This window comes from Myotis brandtii, unplaced genomic scaffold, assembly GCF_000412655.1.
Source record: "Myotis brandtii unplaced genomic scaffold, ASM41265v1 scaffold1260, whole genome shotgun sequence".
NCBI classification, from domain to species: domain Eukaryota; kingdom Metazoa; phylum Chordata; class Mammalia; order Chiroptera; family Vespertilionidae; genus Myotis; species Myotis brandtii.
Genome location: NW_005354426.1, coordinates 780,712 through 797,574, shown reverse-complemented (window position 1 = coordinate 797,574; position 16,863 = coordinate 780,712). Strand labels below are relative to the sequence as shown.

Here is a 16,863-nt window from a genome sequence, read left to right as displayed (position 1 = left end):
AGTACAGCCTCACTTCTGTGTGCCAATTAAATATCAGACCTAATACTATATAGACATTTCCTCACTATTTAATTATTTGCTATAGGTTTTTTTAAATATATATTTTATTGTGCCCTTGACCGTAATTGAACCCGGGACTCTTCAGTTCCCAGGCTGATGCTCTATCCACTGAACCGACCTGGTTTGGACTATTTGCTAAAGGTTTTTATTGGGAATAGATATGGGGTAATCTATTCATAAGTCTAATTACATTGATTTTTGAAAATCAAACCAACCTGGCATTCCTAGAATAAACACCACTTGTGTATATACTAAGCCTTTTTTAATTGTGTTAATAATTTCTCCAGTTATACAGGCATGGGCAAAAGTAGGTTTCCAGTTGTTTGTAGCGGGGACAATAATTAATTTTTGCTAAACTATATTGTATTATAGTTTAGCAACAAGATGTATTAATGATAGGAGATCAAATTGTAAGTCTGCAAAGACAAATGCATATGTAATGTGACTGGAATTATTCATTTTGCATTACCCCTGTACCTTATAATGAAAGTTTGTTTCCATGGGAAAAGGTTAAAAAACATTTAACCTTTTAATAACACATTTTGCCCAGTTAATCTATGCAGTTCCTTCTGAAATGTTTCTTGTATATGAGATTGTAAATCTAGAATTTCTTCTGTTAGATTCTTATGATTTAACAGAAGACCACCAAGGCACAGACGCTGAATGCACAGGATTGGGCTCCCTCCTGTCTGGATCAGGCCTGTGGGGGTCAGGCAGAAACTGGCTATCCAACATCCCCTGAGGGATCCCAGATTGGGAGAGGGTACAGGTCAGGGTTAAGGGACCTGTACCCTCTCAAAGAGGGACCTGTACCCTCTCAAAGAGGTAGGCCCAGGCTACCTGGCTGGTGGCACTGTGGTGGGTGCGTGGGGCCTCCTTCTGTGTGGCGATCAATCGCGAAGCCCCATGATTGGTCACCTCAAAGAGGGAGGCCCAGGCTACCAGACTGGCAGGGCTGCAGCAGGTGGGTGGGGCCCCCTCAGGGGATGTTGGATAGCCAGTTTCTGCCTGACCCCCACAGGCCTGATCCAGGCCTGACCTCCACCTGCCCTTTGGGCCTCACATGTACTATGTGTGAAGTGAGAGAAATAATGTTGCTGTGGGCAGGCGGGGTGGGGGGCACCTGGTAGGAGAGCAAGGAGCGGGAGTTAACCTGGTTATAATAATACAGGAGGGAGCCCGATCCTGTGCATTCAGCGTCTGTGCCTTGGTGGTCTTCTGTTAAATCATAAGAATCTAACAGAAGAAATTCTAGATTTACAATCTCATATACAAGAAACATTTCAGAAGGAATTGCATAGATTAACTGGGCAAAATGTGTTATCTTCAGAGATAACACAGCTGCTTTTCTATTAGCTAATTGCTTGGTTTTCCCAAGTCTTTGGTAGACTAAATATAAATATAAAATGATACAGGGACAGATTATTAATTAATAAATAATGATACAATAATTAATAAATAATAACACAAAAATAAACTGTATAACTATTTTTGTCCACCCTGTATTCATGAGGGATATTGGTCAGCAGCATTCTTTTCTTTCATGTCTTTGGTTTTGGAATCTGGGTGATGCTGGCCTCATAAATTGGTAAGTAATACCCTCTCTTCCAAATTTCTTTTTAGTTATATACTAGAGGCCCAGTGCACAGATTCGTGCACCAGTGGAGTCCCTTGGCCTGACCTGTACCCTCTCCCAATCTGGGATCCCTCAGGGGATGTTGGATAGCCAGTTTCTGCCTGACCCCCACAGGCCTGATCCAGACAGGAGGGAGCTCGATCCTGTGCATTCAGCGTCTGTGCCTTGGTGGTCAGCGCGTGTCATAGCGACTGATCGACCAGTCATTTGGTCGCTTAGGCTTGTATATATATAGACTAAAGGCCTGGTGCACATAAAATTGTGCACTCGGGGTAGAGGGGGGGGCAGGTCCCTCAGCCCGGCCTGTGCCCTCTCTCAGTCTGGGACCCCTCGGGGGATGACCACCTGCTGGCTTAGGCCCACTCCCTGGGGGATTGGGCCTAACCTGGCAGTCAGACATCCCTCTGGCAGCCCGGGAGCCCTTGGGGGATGTCCACTTGCCAGTGGGGAGCAGGCCTCAGATGCAGTCGGACATCCTTAGTGCTGCTGAGGAGGTGGGAGAGGCTCCCACCACCACCGCTGTACTAGCAGCTGTCAACCTGGCTTGTGGCTGAGCAGAGCTCCTCCTGTGGATGTGCACTGACCACCAGGGGGCAGCTCCTGCATTGAGCATCTGCCCCCTGGTGGTCAGTGTATATCATAATGACCAGTCATTCCCAGTTGTTCTGCTGTTAGGGTCAATTTGCATATTAACCTTTTATTATATAGGAGTGCCTGGCCAGCCTGGGTGAGGGGCTGATGGCTGTTTGCAGGCTGGCCACAGCCCCTTCAGGGTTGGGGGTCCTGCTGGGGTGCCTGGCCAATCTGGGTGAGTGGCTGGGGGCTGTTTTCAGGCTGGCTAAGCCCCCCAGCATGGACCCTCACCACATGAGGATGTGGCCAGCCTGGGTGAGGGGTTTATGGCTGTTTGCAGGCTGGCCACAGCCCATAGCCACCCAAGAAGATTTGCTGAAAAGAGGAAAAAGGTTGGAAGCAGGTATCTGGGATTTATTTGTCTTCTATAATTGAAACTTTGTTGCCATGAGCGGAGGCCACAGCCGGCTCAGGGCAGGTGGGAAGCTTGGCTTCCTCCATCGCCTGGGCAACCAAGCTTCCTGCTTGCTCCAGCTCCGTGGCTGCCAGCCACCATCTTGGTTGGGTTAATTTGCATATGGTTGCTCCGATTGGCTGGTGGGCGTGGCTTAGGGTATAGCGAATGTACGGTCAATTAGCATCTTTGTCTTTTATTAGTGTAGATAACTAGAGGCCTGGTGCATGAAATTCGTGCACATGGGGGAGGGTGTCCCTCAGCCTGGCCTGTGCCCTCTCGCAAACCAGGATCCCTTGGGTAGGGTCCCTAGGCCTGGCCGGCAATCAGGGCCTATCTGGGCTTTCCTTCCCCTGGCCACCCTGTTCCTGCCACTGGCACTGCTTGCCATCTGTGAGGCACTGCCCCCGCCACCGGTCACCTCCCTCTGTGGGTGACAGGCATGGGGTGCCATCGCTTGGCTGGCCTGGGCCTCCCTATGCAAGGCAATAGCTGGCCTGCCCCACCCACCTGCTGCAGCACTGCCAGTCTGGTAGCCTAGACCTCCCTCTTTGAGGTGACCAATCATGGGGCTTCGCGATTGATAGCCACACAGAAGGAGGCCCCACGCACCCACCACAGTGCAACCAGCCAGGTAGCCTGGGCCTCTCTCTTTGAGGCGATAGATCGCAAGGCTTCATGATCGATCGCCATGCAGAGGATGGCCTGGGCCTCCCTCTGTGGGGCAATTGTGGGGCGATGGCGGGCCCTCCAACCAATTGCATCGCACCCACCTTGGCTGGCTTGGCGCCAGTGTGTGTCTAGCGTGGTCGCCCGGAAGGTCGTTCTGCTGTTCGGTTGTTCAGTTGATTTGCATATTACACTTTTATTATTATAGTTTAGCATTGTTTCTTGTACAGTTCACCCATGAAGCCATCTACACCTAGAGTTTTCTTTGTGGATGGTGTTAAACTACATATTCAATTTCTTTAATAGATATATGGGGTTATTCTGGCTATGTCTTATGGAGTGAAATTATGTAGTTTTGTCTTTTGAGGAATTTGTCCATTTTATCTTAGTTATCAAATCTCTTGGCATAACATGTTTATAATTCTTATCTTTTAAATACCTATAAAATCTGTTATGTTACTTCTTATTCCTTATATGGTAGTTTTCATGTCCTCTTTTCTGATCACCCTGAATAGATGTTTATAAGTGATATGGAATTTCTCAAAAAATATTGTTTAATTAAATTGCTTTAGAGTATATTTTTATTGATTTCAGAGAGGAAGGGAGAGGGAGAGAGAGAAACATCAATGATGAGAATCATTGATTGGCTACCTCCTGCACACCCCCTACTAGGGATTGAGCCCACAACCTGAGCATGTGCCCTTGACCAGAATGAAACCTGGGACCCTTCAGTCCTCAGGCCTACGCTCTATCCACTAAGCCAAACTGGCTACGGCTTTAATTAAATTTTAAAAAAATATTTTTGCTTTTCTCTTTTTTCATTTCCACACTGGTATTTTCTTTGTCGATATGATCCTACCTAAGTTTTATTTTTTTTCCATTAAATGTATTGGGATGATATTGGTCCATAAAATTATATAGGTTTCACGTGTACAATTCTATGATACATCATCAGTATATTGCATTGTGTGCCCGCCACCCAAAGTGAAATCTTCTTCCATCACCAAATATTTGACCCCTTTTACCCTTTACTACCTCCCACCCGCTTCCCTCTGGTAACCACCAACTGTTATGTGTGTCTATGAATTTTTGTTTTTCTTATCTGTTCATTTGCTTTCAGCTATTTGCAACAACAGGGATAGATCTTGAGATTGTCATGTTAAGTGAAATAAGTCAAAAAAAGTCAAGAACCATATCATGTCACTCATATGTGGGACACACTGAAATTTTTTTCTTTATTCTGCATCTTTTTGGTTGTATTACTCTTTTTTTTCTGGTTTTTAAGGTGGAAGCTGAGATCAGTTATTCAAAATCTTCTCTAATGTAACCATTTAGTGCAATAAAGTTCTAAGTACTCAATGAGGGAGATTCTGCTAATTTGAAATAGTTCATTTTCATTCAGCTCAAAATGCTTTTTAATTGTTTGACTCTATTTCAACCCATGAGTGGTTTATAGGTGTTTTACTTGGTTTTCAAGTTTGTGAAGAAATTCTAGAGATCTTTCTGTTACTGGCTTCTAATTTAACTCTGTTGTTGTTGTATTGAAATATAATACATCCTATTTAATTTGAGAGAAGTATCTCTTCTATTGTGACAACCAGCACATGTATTTGTACTGTTTTTCTAGGTAGGTTATAAGCTCCATGTGGGCAGGGCATAATCCAAATACCCTGTATAATGTCTGTTATGTATGTGTTTAATAATTGCTCATTATATAAATATTCAAAGGTTCCACACTTCAAATACCATCACATTGGGGACTAGGGCTTCAAAATATGGAGATTGGGGGGACACAAATATTCAGTCTATAGGGTAGGGGATGAAAAAAGAATTCACATACAAGTCATCCCTACTTCACAATTTTGTTTTGCAATACCAGATCTGGACGTCCCTATAATGGGGCTAAAATTAAGATCCAACAGTTTAGAAACATCACCAAACGAGAAACTATGTCTATTACTTTGATTAGTGGCAAGAATTCCAAAGGGATTGATTGGATGGATAATCTCCCTGTATCACCAAGTTGGGCTGACTGTGCAAATGTTTTGTTGCCTTGTGGATGGGACAGCCATATTTCTCTGCACTTAACCAGCTCAACCCTATACGGCTAGGAATGGCCCAAAGAGGAAGCCCTGGTCATTTTGTCTTGCAACCATCACTATCAGTGACTTCAAGGGAAAAGGTTGGTTTCAAAATTAATGGTGCATGGGAGCAATCATGAGATTGTTGCTTAGTGGAGGGAGCCAATAAATGTGTGTTACAAAAGCAAACATTCTAAGATGACAGTGGTGCCTGAAGAGGCTTAGAACAAGTGAAAAATATGCTCTTAGCTTAGACTCAGGTGCATCTTGATACAGAAGACTGCCAAAATTTCCTCCATTTTTAACTAAATGAAGGAGTACAATGGCCAATCTAAGCACACTTTCAGGACTGATCTAAAGGGTGTCCCAAAATTCACGCAAGGAGTAATTTTGATAGAAAACACAGGTTTATAATTAAAAATTGTAAATTTTTTATTGATTCATAAAGTATACAGTATAAGGTTATGTATGGAATAGCATATCGGGTAAGTGGCCTCCACGGCTTTGCTGGCACATACGCACTCTTTTGTTGAAATTTTCCATGACCGTTTTGCATAAATGTGGCTAAATTTCGATGAGGCACATTTTCATCTTGATGGCTTGGTTAATCGATAAAATTCTTGCATTCGGGGTTCAGAAAATCCACGAGTGATTGTTGAGAAACAAATGCATCCACAACGTGTCACTGTTTGGTGCGGATTTGGGGCTGGAGGCATCATCAGACCATTCTTCTTCGAAAATGCAGCTGCTCAGGCAATAACAAAAGAGTGCGTATGTGCCAGCAAAGCCGTGGAGGCCACTTACCCGATATGCTATTCCATACATAACCTTATACTGTATACTTTATGAATCAATAAAAAATTTACAATTTTTAATTATAAACCTGTGTTTTCTATCAAAATTACTTCTTGCGTGAATTTTGGGACACCCTTTATGTCCTCCTTTTATTCTATAAACAGATCAGAACTCAGATGACTTTGTGGAACGATACCAATGTAGCTGTCTCTTACGATTCTCATTCCATAGAACATTGTGTCTATAAGACAGAATGGGCTTAAAGATTTACACTTGAATGACAGATTGATCAGAATTCTTATTATTCAACAGATGTATACCATAAAGTGCAGACAGCTATAGATCTGGGAGGCCCCCCAAAAAGAAAAGTGTAAAAATATAAAAATATGAGACAATCTGTATCAGCGTTATAGGGTGGTCTAAATTATGCAACCCCACATTTGTTACTACAACTGTCTGAAATCTGTGTGTATTTTGACTGTCTATTTGATTACATGTTGTTGAAAGGCAAATGACTGTTGTCAAACTAAGAGTGATGTGTATTTTGTAAAAGGCTTTGACAAAAGCCTTAATCAGGGGATTAAGTCCAGCAGACTTGGAATGGGCCTGACCTAAAGTATCTATACCTCACTATTCATTAATCCAGGATGAAATACATTAGTGTTGCTTTGTAACCATAGATACAAGAAGTTTGGCGAAACATTTGGACATCTTATCAGGTGTTTATTGATAACAGTGCAATTGATCATTTATACCCATTCTCATTAAGACCTTCAGAGTCTGCTTACCTAAAAATTCGCCTACATATCTAGCACAATAGAGCCTTGGCAGTAAATCAATTTTTGGCTTATAGGGTATTCTTTGCACATGTTGGTTCTTACTAGATAATAAAATTATGTCTATACAATGGATAAAATTGGGAGCTTGTGCCTAACTTTTATCTAAACCCCTTGCTGTGAAGCAATGCATCCTTTTTCCTTCGTACATTAACATTTGTAAGTATTGCCATTTTGGGCCTGAGTCTTTTTTAGCAATTTAACTCTATTTAACTGTCACTGTTAGTGCACCACATTCCTTGGAATGTGGCAGTTCTGCAGTTTTAGGCCTTGTGCCCACTTCTCAATGTATAACCTTTTTCTCTCTCTTGGGTTATCTACCCATAAGGCATGTATAATCTAGTTCTTTTTTTCATGTTGTTTATTCAGTAGTCTCTCATGTTCCTTATTTTCTGTGCTTTCTCAGTGTGCTTGTTGGTTTCTCCTTCTCTTGGATTCACAGTACACTCTGGCCACCAATAATCTTCTCTGGCTTCCTGAACAGTCAAACAATTAAGTTTTATTCCTGTTTATCACAATAGGCACGATTATATTCTACCTATGCTGTTGATATACACTTGTCTGAAGATATGCATGCTTGTGTGCATTAACATATGCCTGTGTTCTTGCTTCACTAGTAATCCTTTATCTCTATAGTCCTTCCCTGGTTTAACTATTAAGTTATTATCTAGGAGTGACCATTTGCTCCTAATCTTTTATGTATCTATCTTATTATGTCATCTGCCTATTGTCAATAGGCCCAAACTTAACTTTCTAATGATAACACACCCACCCGTGTTTTTTTTTTTATTTAATCCTCACCCTACAATATTTTTCCCACTGATTTTTAAAAAGTGGGATGGAAGGAGGAGGGGGGAAGAGAGAGAGAAACATTGATGTGAGACACATCGATTAGTTGCCTCCTTCATGCCTGGGCTGGGGATGGAGCCTACAGCCAAAGTACGTGTCATTGACTGGGAATCGAACCAGCAACCCTACAGTCCACAGGCCAGCACTCTAACCACTGAGCAAACAGGCTAGAGCGACACCACTCTTTTTTTAAGTTGTGTTAGTACCATACAATTTATCAATGCTTTAAAAAGAAAAAACCCTATGTAGGCATTTGGCTGTGATACCCCATCTTACTCTCAAGCCTGACTTATTTCTCCTATCATCTTGAATTTCTTACTTATCATGGATTGTCATTCTTTTTATCTACTGTTATTATCTTGGTTAATATAACCACCTCTGGGTTGATTGGCTCAGAAAATGCAAACTTTCTTTCAGTCCTTTCATTATTCAAAGTCCAACCTCCGAAGATAAAGATGATGTATAGAAGAGCTCAGCCGATGTGGTGTTCAGTGGTTGAGGCAGGAGGTTGCGATTTTGATTTCTGGTCTGGGCACATGCCCTGGTGTGGGTTCAATCCCCAGTGTGGTGTGTACAGGAGGCAGCTGATCAATGGTTCTCTCTCTTCATTGATGTTTTTATCTCTCCCTCTCCATTCCTCTCTGAAATCAATAAAGATATATGTATATTTTAAAAGATGTATAGAAGAGCTGAGCACCACTTTCATGATGAGATGTGAAGATAAATAAAATCCTTAAGTTAAATCCTGGGGAACAAAGAAAAGGGCAATGATTCTTTCATGTTCCAATAAACATTAAAACCAAAAAGTTGGATTGTGAACTAGATCAGCTTAAGACTATTTTTAAACTCCGGGTGTTCTAGTTTTTAACTTATTTATATTGTCTCCAACATTAAAATAAGAAATATATAAAAAGGATTTTGATCTTATTTTATGTACAACTTGATAAACTATTAGTTTATTAAAGAAATTTTTATCAAGTAGCAAGCATGGTGCTATGCTTTTAAGTTGAGGGATACTACCTCAACCAGGTAATCAAGCTTAGCATTGTTAATGATCATTCACGTTGACAGCATATGGTATTAATGAGAATGGCTTTTTTTTTTTACCTCTGTGATCTTCCTTCAAAAGTATAAAATGGTAACACCAGTGCAAACATAAAAATATACCAGAAACCCAAATTGAGAGTCTACAAAATACTTAAGTACTCCTCAAAACTGTCAAGTTAATAAACATGGAAGGTATGAGAAATCGTCACAGACCAGTGGAAGCTAAGGAAACATGAAAATTAAGTGTAATGTGGTATCCTGAATGAAATTTCAGAATACAGCAGTAGAGAAAAATACTAGAGAAATCTGAAAAATAATGTGTTTAGTTAATGATGTATCAATATTTCTTAGCTATGACAAATGTACTACAGCAAGGGTGGGCAACCTTTTTGTGCATGCCAAAACCAGCAAAATCTGACTCAAAATTCTTCTGCGTGCCAACCCTAATTTTTTGAGAACATGTTACGCCTACTTGATATCTCTTAAGGTGTATGTATGTGAAGAACCTTGAAGAAATAATAAAATTCATTCGAGCGACAAAAACACAGTATATGATGATGAAAAATACATTATTTTTTTAATGTATACATGTACACTGGTAGTCCGACAGAAAACTTTATGACTCCGTTTGATATTATCAGTGCGACTTTCGCTGCTGCATCACTGATGAAGGAGATTTTACATCAGGTTTATATTTCGTGACCTTCAGAGATATGCACGAGCTACTAATTTCATCCGCCAGGCTACTCCTATTACGATACTTAACCAAATTCATCACAGAGAACAAAGATTCACAGCGAATATGGATGAAAACATGGAGAGTAACGCTGTTGCAAAGTTTTTTAAACAGAAAAAAATTTCTGGAATGGCATTCCAAGTCCTCAATAGTTCGTTTTCGACACTATTAAAATTGCTCTTGCCCCTTGTCAATCAAATTGCTCTTGCCCTCTCTTGTCAATCCATGTTTATGGTCTTTAAGATAACTTGTTATGTAAAATTATTTATTTATATAAGATGCACCTCCACTGAATTTATCTGAAAAATAAAAAAGTTGATATTAAGAAAAAAATTGTAAATGGAAGATTATAAGAGAGGGTTTCGCGTACCAGCAAAAGTTACTGGTGTGCGATGTTTGGCACGCGTGCCAGGGGTTGCCCACCCCTGTACTAGAGTAATAAAAGATGTTAATAAGGGGACTGTGTGAGGAATATATAGGAATTATTATTTTAACTTTTCTTTAAATTTACAACTATTCCAGAATAAAGTTAATTTTCTAAAAATTTAAAGTACTTTAGTTTTCTAGAAATCAATAATTTTCTGAAAAATCAAGCATGTAGAGATACCTTTAATTCATTTCCCTTTTGGCCCCGTGCAACGAACTCACATTGTATTGAAGTGGCAGAGACTGAGGAGGGCCAAACATATTCTCTTAATTGCTGGAACTCTCCTGCCACCAGGAGTGCTAACCCAGTCTCTGGTGTGCTAGCCCGGGTGGTACTATCAGCTTCATCTCCTGGCCTTTTTCTATGGCAGTGATGCCACCAAGTAAAGCGATGATAAGCCAGTCAAAGAAATACCTGTTTTCCAATTAATGGTAAAGAACAAACAAACAAAAACACATAATGTTCCCTCACGTAATATTAATAGAAGATAGGGAATAGAAAATTTACTCAGGGAATCAACTGACATTGTCCACATAATCTACCAGATCACACTTGCAGAAAGCAACATGCCCAGTGTTGAAATTTTAAGTGGTTCAGGTTTTAAAAATGAGAAATTCATTTCCTTTCTTCTCTGTACTGACCAAACCATGTAGCCTGAAATTAGGACAGATTAAACAAATATTTTCTTGGCTAAGACTATACTATATTGTCCCCCCGCTCCCCCCGCCCAAAAAAAGCGAGTTCTTTTCAATACTAATGCAGTGCTTCTGACGTGAAAATAGCCCTGATTTCATTCTAATTCCACAACCTCCTATCCAAGCAGGGCATAAATCAACTAGTTTGCAATGCTGCAGTATCAGCAAGCATCATGGGACTGGGAAAAGATCCTATACCGGATACTCAGGCTACATGCATACAAGAGAGCTAAGACTTGCTTAATAATTACTCAGTGCAAAATGAACCACTAAAATGGCATAAAATGAAGGCCAAACGACTATGTAAGAATCAACATCCACCACGCAAAGAATCCTTGAGAAATCTTATGGTCCTAAAAAACAGGGCCAGACCAATGGTCAGATATCCCAGGCAGGCCAACATCGAACAGCATCAAGCTGAGGGGAGCCAAAGAAGAAGCGTATAGTTTGTCACTCAGGAAAGTTAACCGGTCCTGACCTGGTTTGGCTACTGCCTTCTATTGTTACACAGACTCACAGATGTACGCATAACTCAGAGACCAGTCACAAACATTTATTAGTGTTGTCCACAGAATTCAAGCTATTCTTCCATCTTTAAAATGTCCACAGTGAGTTTGTGCACAAATATTTTCTATAAAACTTAATATAATAAAGTTTTAGTACATCAGTTCAAGGTGATGATTTTACTCATTTCTGAAACTGACACATTTTCTTAGAAAAAAAATTATCTGTCGCAAACTCAATGTGTTAGAAATGTCACAACAAAATACAAGGTTTTAGTCTAATCTTAATTGTTTGATGTTTAATAAAGTTCACTGGGAAGTAAAGGCCTTTGTGTTTTTCCCTGAGATTTCTCTTATTTTTAATGAGGTTGTCTGATCATTCAGGATCATTGATAGAAGTTGCCTTCCTCATGTGAGTTCTATAATATACAATGACAGGTTGAATTATGATAGATCTTCTGACATTTATTTTATTTACAGCCCTAACCGGTTTGGCTCAGTGGATAGAGCATCGGCCTGTGGACTGAAAGGGCCCGGGTTCGATTCTGGCCAAGGGCATGTACCTTGGTTGCGGGCACATCCCCAGTAGGAGGTGTGCATGTACCTTGGTTGCAGGCACATCCCTAGTGGGAGTGTGCAGGAGGCAGCTGATCGGTGTTTCTCTCTCATCCATGTTTCTAACTCTCTATCCCTCTCCCTTCCTCTCGGTAAAAAATCAATAAAATATTTTATTTACAGAGTTTGTGAACCCTCAAAGGAAAAAAAGACACCTATTAAGAAGAGCTTCTGGTGGCTACCTTGGCTCAAACAAACAAACAAAAAAAGCAGAGCCAGCAGCCATTTCTGCACAGGGGACTTTTATGCAAACTGCTCAGCACTAAACTGCCATTGGCTGAACCAGCCCTTATGATGGTTTCCTGGAATCCTATTTCTACCAATTGGATTGAGGCTTTCTCCATTCAATCAGAGCAGCTCTATTCTGACCAATCAGGACCAGTGCCTTTGGACCAAACTGTGAGGATTTGGATGGCTCATGTGCATGAGGACAGACCAATCAGGGACCAGAGGCAGGGACTTCTGTCCATTTAAGCCAGCTTCCCTCTGGCTTGGGGAGCGAACTTTCCACTGAAGACCGTTTTTCCCCAGCTACAGTAGAAACATGGGAGATGCCTCGTTGGAGCAGACCAGAGCTGCCTGGCCAAAGACAATCCTGGCCCAAGGGTGACCTAGGCCCTGCTGTTTTCACAGCTCCACTGCATCACAACTGAGCTATGCCTCAGCTGTGCTATTTTCACAGCCATGCTATAGCACTGAGTCAAGTTTCCTTCCTCACTGCACCTCAAATCAGGGATTCCTGTTGGTGCTGAATTGGCACCAACGACCCAGGGTTAACAGGTTTAACTTCATTCTAACAGAGTTGGTTAAATTATATGCATTTAACAAATACACCAAATCTTTAAGAGCTCAACACAGTACAAATGTAATTCCTGTGTTTTTTTTTTAAAAAACTAACGGGAAGATTTGTTAGTGGAAAATTGTTTCATCACTACCTTGTGCTCTATGCTCAATATACACCACACAAGTCTGCCTTGCAAATTTCTCCATTCCAGTATGAATAACAGAACAGGAAGAATGCAATTTTTAAAGGCTAAACTTAGCTGATATGTAACAGCATAATAACCCATGGCCAGCCCCACCTGGATGAAAGGCAGATTGGGAAATTTAGACATGCTTGTGCCTATTAGAAGAAGAAATAGTTAAAGGTAACAATTTGCAGTCTGTGTGACATGACCTTCTCCACTATGTGTTTTAATAATCAGTTTCTTCAGAACTTCCCAAAGGCATTACATTGAAGGTTTTTCTCTCTGGTGTGCCTTCTGTTATAATGTGCTCGAAGACCTGCCTTATGAGTGAAAGTTTTCCCACATTCATTACATTCATGTGGTTTCTCCCCTGTGTGAATTCTCTGGTGCTCACTGAGAGTTGAACTGTGGGCAAAAGCTGTCCCACATTCATTACACTCATAGGGTTTCTCCCCTGTGTGAATTCTCTGATGTGATCTTAGACCAGAAATACGGGCAAAAAACTTCCCACATTCACTGCATTCATACGGTTTCTCACCTGTGTGAATTCTCCGATGGGTACTGAGGTTTGTCTTACGGGAAAAAGTTTTCCCACATGCATTACATTCATAGGGTTTCTCCCCTGTGTGAATTCTCTGATGTGCACTGAGGTATATCTTCCTGGAAAAAGTTTTCCCACATGCATTACATTCATAGGGTTTCTCCCCTGTGTGAATTCTCTGATGTGCACTGAGATGTGATGTCTTAGAGAAAGTTTTCCCACATGCATTACATTCGTATGGCTTCTCCCCAGTGTGAATTCTTTGATGTACTCGGAGGGCTGAATTATGAGTGAAACTTTTCCCACATGCAATGCATTCATAGGGTTTCTCCCCTGTGTGAATTCTCTGATGTGCACTGAGGTGTGATGTCTTGAAGAAAGTTTTCCCACATGCATTACATTCATATGGCTTCTCCCCAGTGTGCATTCTTTGATGTACTCGGAGGGCTGAATTATAAGTGAAAGTTTTCCCACATGCATTACATTCATAGGGTTTCTCCCCTGTATGAATTCTCTGATGTGCACTGAGGTGTGTCTTGTTAGAGAAAGTTTTCCCACATGCAATACATTCATGGGGCTTTTTGCCTGTGTGAGTTCTCTTATGTGCTCTGAGATGTGATGTCTTAGAGAAAGTTTTCCCACATTCAATACATTCATTCGGTTTCTCCCCTGTGTGAATTCTCTGATGTTCTTTGAGCTGTGCCATCCTGGAGAATGATTTCCCATATTCATTACTTTGATAGAGTTCAGCCTCTGTGTGTGTTCTCTGATGTACTAAGAGGGCGCACTTCTTGTAAGATTCCCCACATTCACTGTTATAAGGTTTCTCTTTTGTGTGAACTGTCAGATGTTCACTGAGGTTTGACATCTGACAGGAAGTTTTCTCACATTCATTATATTCATAGAGACAGGCCCCCATATGAGTTCCAGGATAATGACTAGTGTGTGAATTTGAACAGAAGAATTTCCCACACTCCTCACATTCACAAGTCTTCTCCTCTGAGTGGGTCCTCTGTTGCTGAATGAGGTGTGCTTTCTGGTAAAAGAACTTCCTGCATTCATTACTTTCAAATGCCTTCTCTCCTATGTCATTTTCCTGATGTACACTGAAAAGTGAGTTTTGATGCAAGGATTCCCCACGTTTACCACATTGGTAGAATTTCTCTTCTGTCTGAGTTCTCTGATGTATTGTAAGGTTTAAGTCCTGGTAGGAAGCACTTGTACATCCATTAAAAACACAGACCTTATCTCCAGTTTGTGTCTTCTGATGTACCAGATGGGCTGAGCTTTGGGTCAAGTTTTCTTCACATTTACTGCTTTCAAAAGCACCATGTCTTGTAACAGTTCTCTGAGGTTGAATGAGGAGTAAATTCCTGTTGAAATTATTTCCACTTTCATTACATTCATAGTGTGTCACAGTCATCTGAATTTCATCGTATTCCTCAATAGTGGCTTTGTCACAGGATCTCCCACATTCATTAAGATCAAAGCATTTCTCCCTTGAACCAGTTCGCCTGTGGTTAAACAGAGTTGCGTTATCACAGCTTTTCCAAAATACATCATCCTTACATGATTCCTTTCCTGTTAGGGAACTCTTAACTATAACACAGACAACAGTGTTATCATGTAAAACTTTTCCGAATTCATTACATTCAAAAGGCTGCTCCAGAGTTGGAAATTTCAGATGATCTTTCTTATGACTGAGAGCGTTCATATTTTTATACTCCTAAGGCCTCTCTTCAGGATGAGCTTTCTCATGTTTGATATCAAGCTGCGACTTTTCACATATATTTATGTAATCAACCAGCTTTCTTGAATAGTTCCTATCATTAATAAGTCAGAAAAAAGTGGCAACTTCATTCTACGTGAGTCACATTCACAGGACATTTTTCCTGAATAATCTGCAGTTAATCCGGATTAATTGGTTTTCCTAAAAGTATCTGCCTTTCGTTACTCAGTGGTTTATTATCAATGAATATTACTTGCCAAAGAGGTTTCTCTTGTTTTTCCTGGTTCTCCTCAATGTGGACATCAACTTTGTAATATCCTAAAATTAGAAACATTGAAAACATCTTATGAATTTTACATTTCTTATTATGAGGAGCTTATAATCATGTTTTGTTATGCTTTGTATTGTTTCTAGTCATGTTTTCAAAGATTAATAATTCATGCGCACAGACAGAAACACAAGACACACACTCTTTCTCTCTGCTCATCCAAGTTGTTTAAAAAAACAGAATTACTCCCAGTGCTAGCCAAAATGGAGCAGCCCCATTCTTCCAGGTCCTCCCTCTCGCAATTAAAAAATCCCTAAGGAAAAAACCTCTCAGCAAAGTGGGAATAGAGGGATCATGCCTCAACATAATAAAAGCCATATGTGACAAACCTACAGCCAACATCATACTCAAAGGGCTAAACTAAAACCATTTCCCCTAAGAACAGGAATGAGACAGGGATGTCTGCTTTCACCACTCTTGTTCAACATAGTACTAACATAGCAATCAGACAAGAAAAGACAAAAAGCATCCAAGTTGAAAAAGAGAAAATAAAACTGTTATTATTCGCAGATGATATGATATTGTGCATAGAAAACCCAAAAGACTCCATCAAAAAACAATTCTCGGGGGGAGGGGAGAGTGTGGGGTGTAGGAAGAGATTGGACAAAAATCTTACACCTTTGGATGAGGACAGTGGCGGGGGGTAAGGGCATGGGGTAGGGTGGGAACCGGGTGAAGCGGAGCTATGGGGGGAAAAAGAGGAACATCTGTAATAATCTGAACAATAAAGATTTATTTAAAAAAACTACTAAATTTAATAAATGAATTTGAAAGTGTAGAGGGAAACAAAATTAAACCCAAAAATCGATGGCATTTTTATAGACCAACAATAAAATCTCAGAAAGAGAAACAAAAAACAATCCCAGCTACCATTGCAACAAAAAAAATTAAGATACTTAGGAATAAACTTAACCAAGGAGGTAAAACACCTGTACTTGGAAAACTACAAGATGCCGATAAAGAGCTAGAGGAAGATATACACAAGCAGAATATACTGTGTTCATGGATTGGTAGAATCAACATTCTTAAAAATGTCCATACTGCCCAAAGCACTCTATAAATTCAATGCAATCCCGATTAAAATACCAACAGCATAGTTCACAGATCTAGAACAAACACTCCAAAAATTTATAGGAAACAAAAAAGACCCCAAATAGCCGCAGCAATCCTGAGAAAGAACAATGTTGAAGAAATCACAATACCAGGTATCAAGTTATACTACAAAGCCACTCTACTCAAAATAGTCTAGAACTGGCACAAGAACAGGCATATTGGTCAATGGAATGGAACAGAGAACCCAGAAATTGACCCAAGCCATTAT

General features: G+C 40.5%; 1 protein-coding gene across 1 annotated transcript in view; it reads right to left on the bottom strand.

The window, feature by feature from the left end:
* Nucleotides 1-12,124: 12,124 nt before the first annotated feature.
* LOC102245360 (zinc finger protein 883) overlaps nt 12,125-16,863 on the bottom strand; it is a 19,187-nt gene continuing 14,448 nt past the window's right edge. The window contains 3 exon segments of the mRNA XM_014534196.1: nt 12,125-13,314; nt 13,316-14,999; nt 15,472-15,532. Coding sequence (XP_014389682.1) covers nt 13,171-13,314; nt 13,316-14,999; nt 15,472-15,532 — 1,889 coding nt within the window. The 3' untranslated portion in view covers nt 12,125-13,170.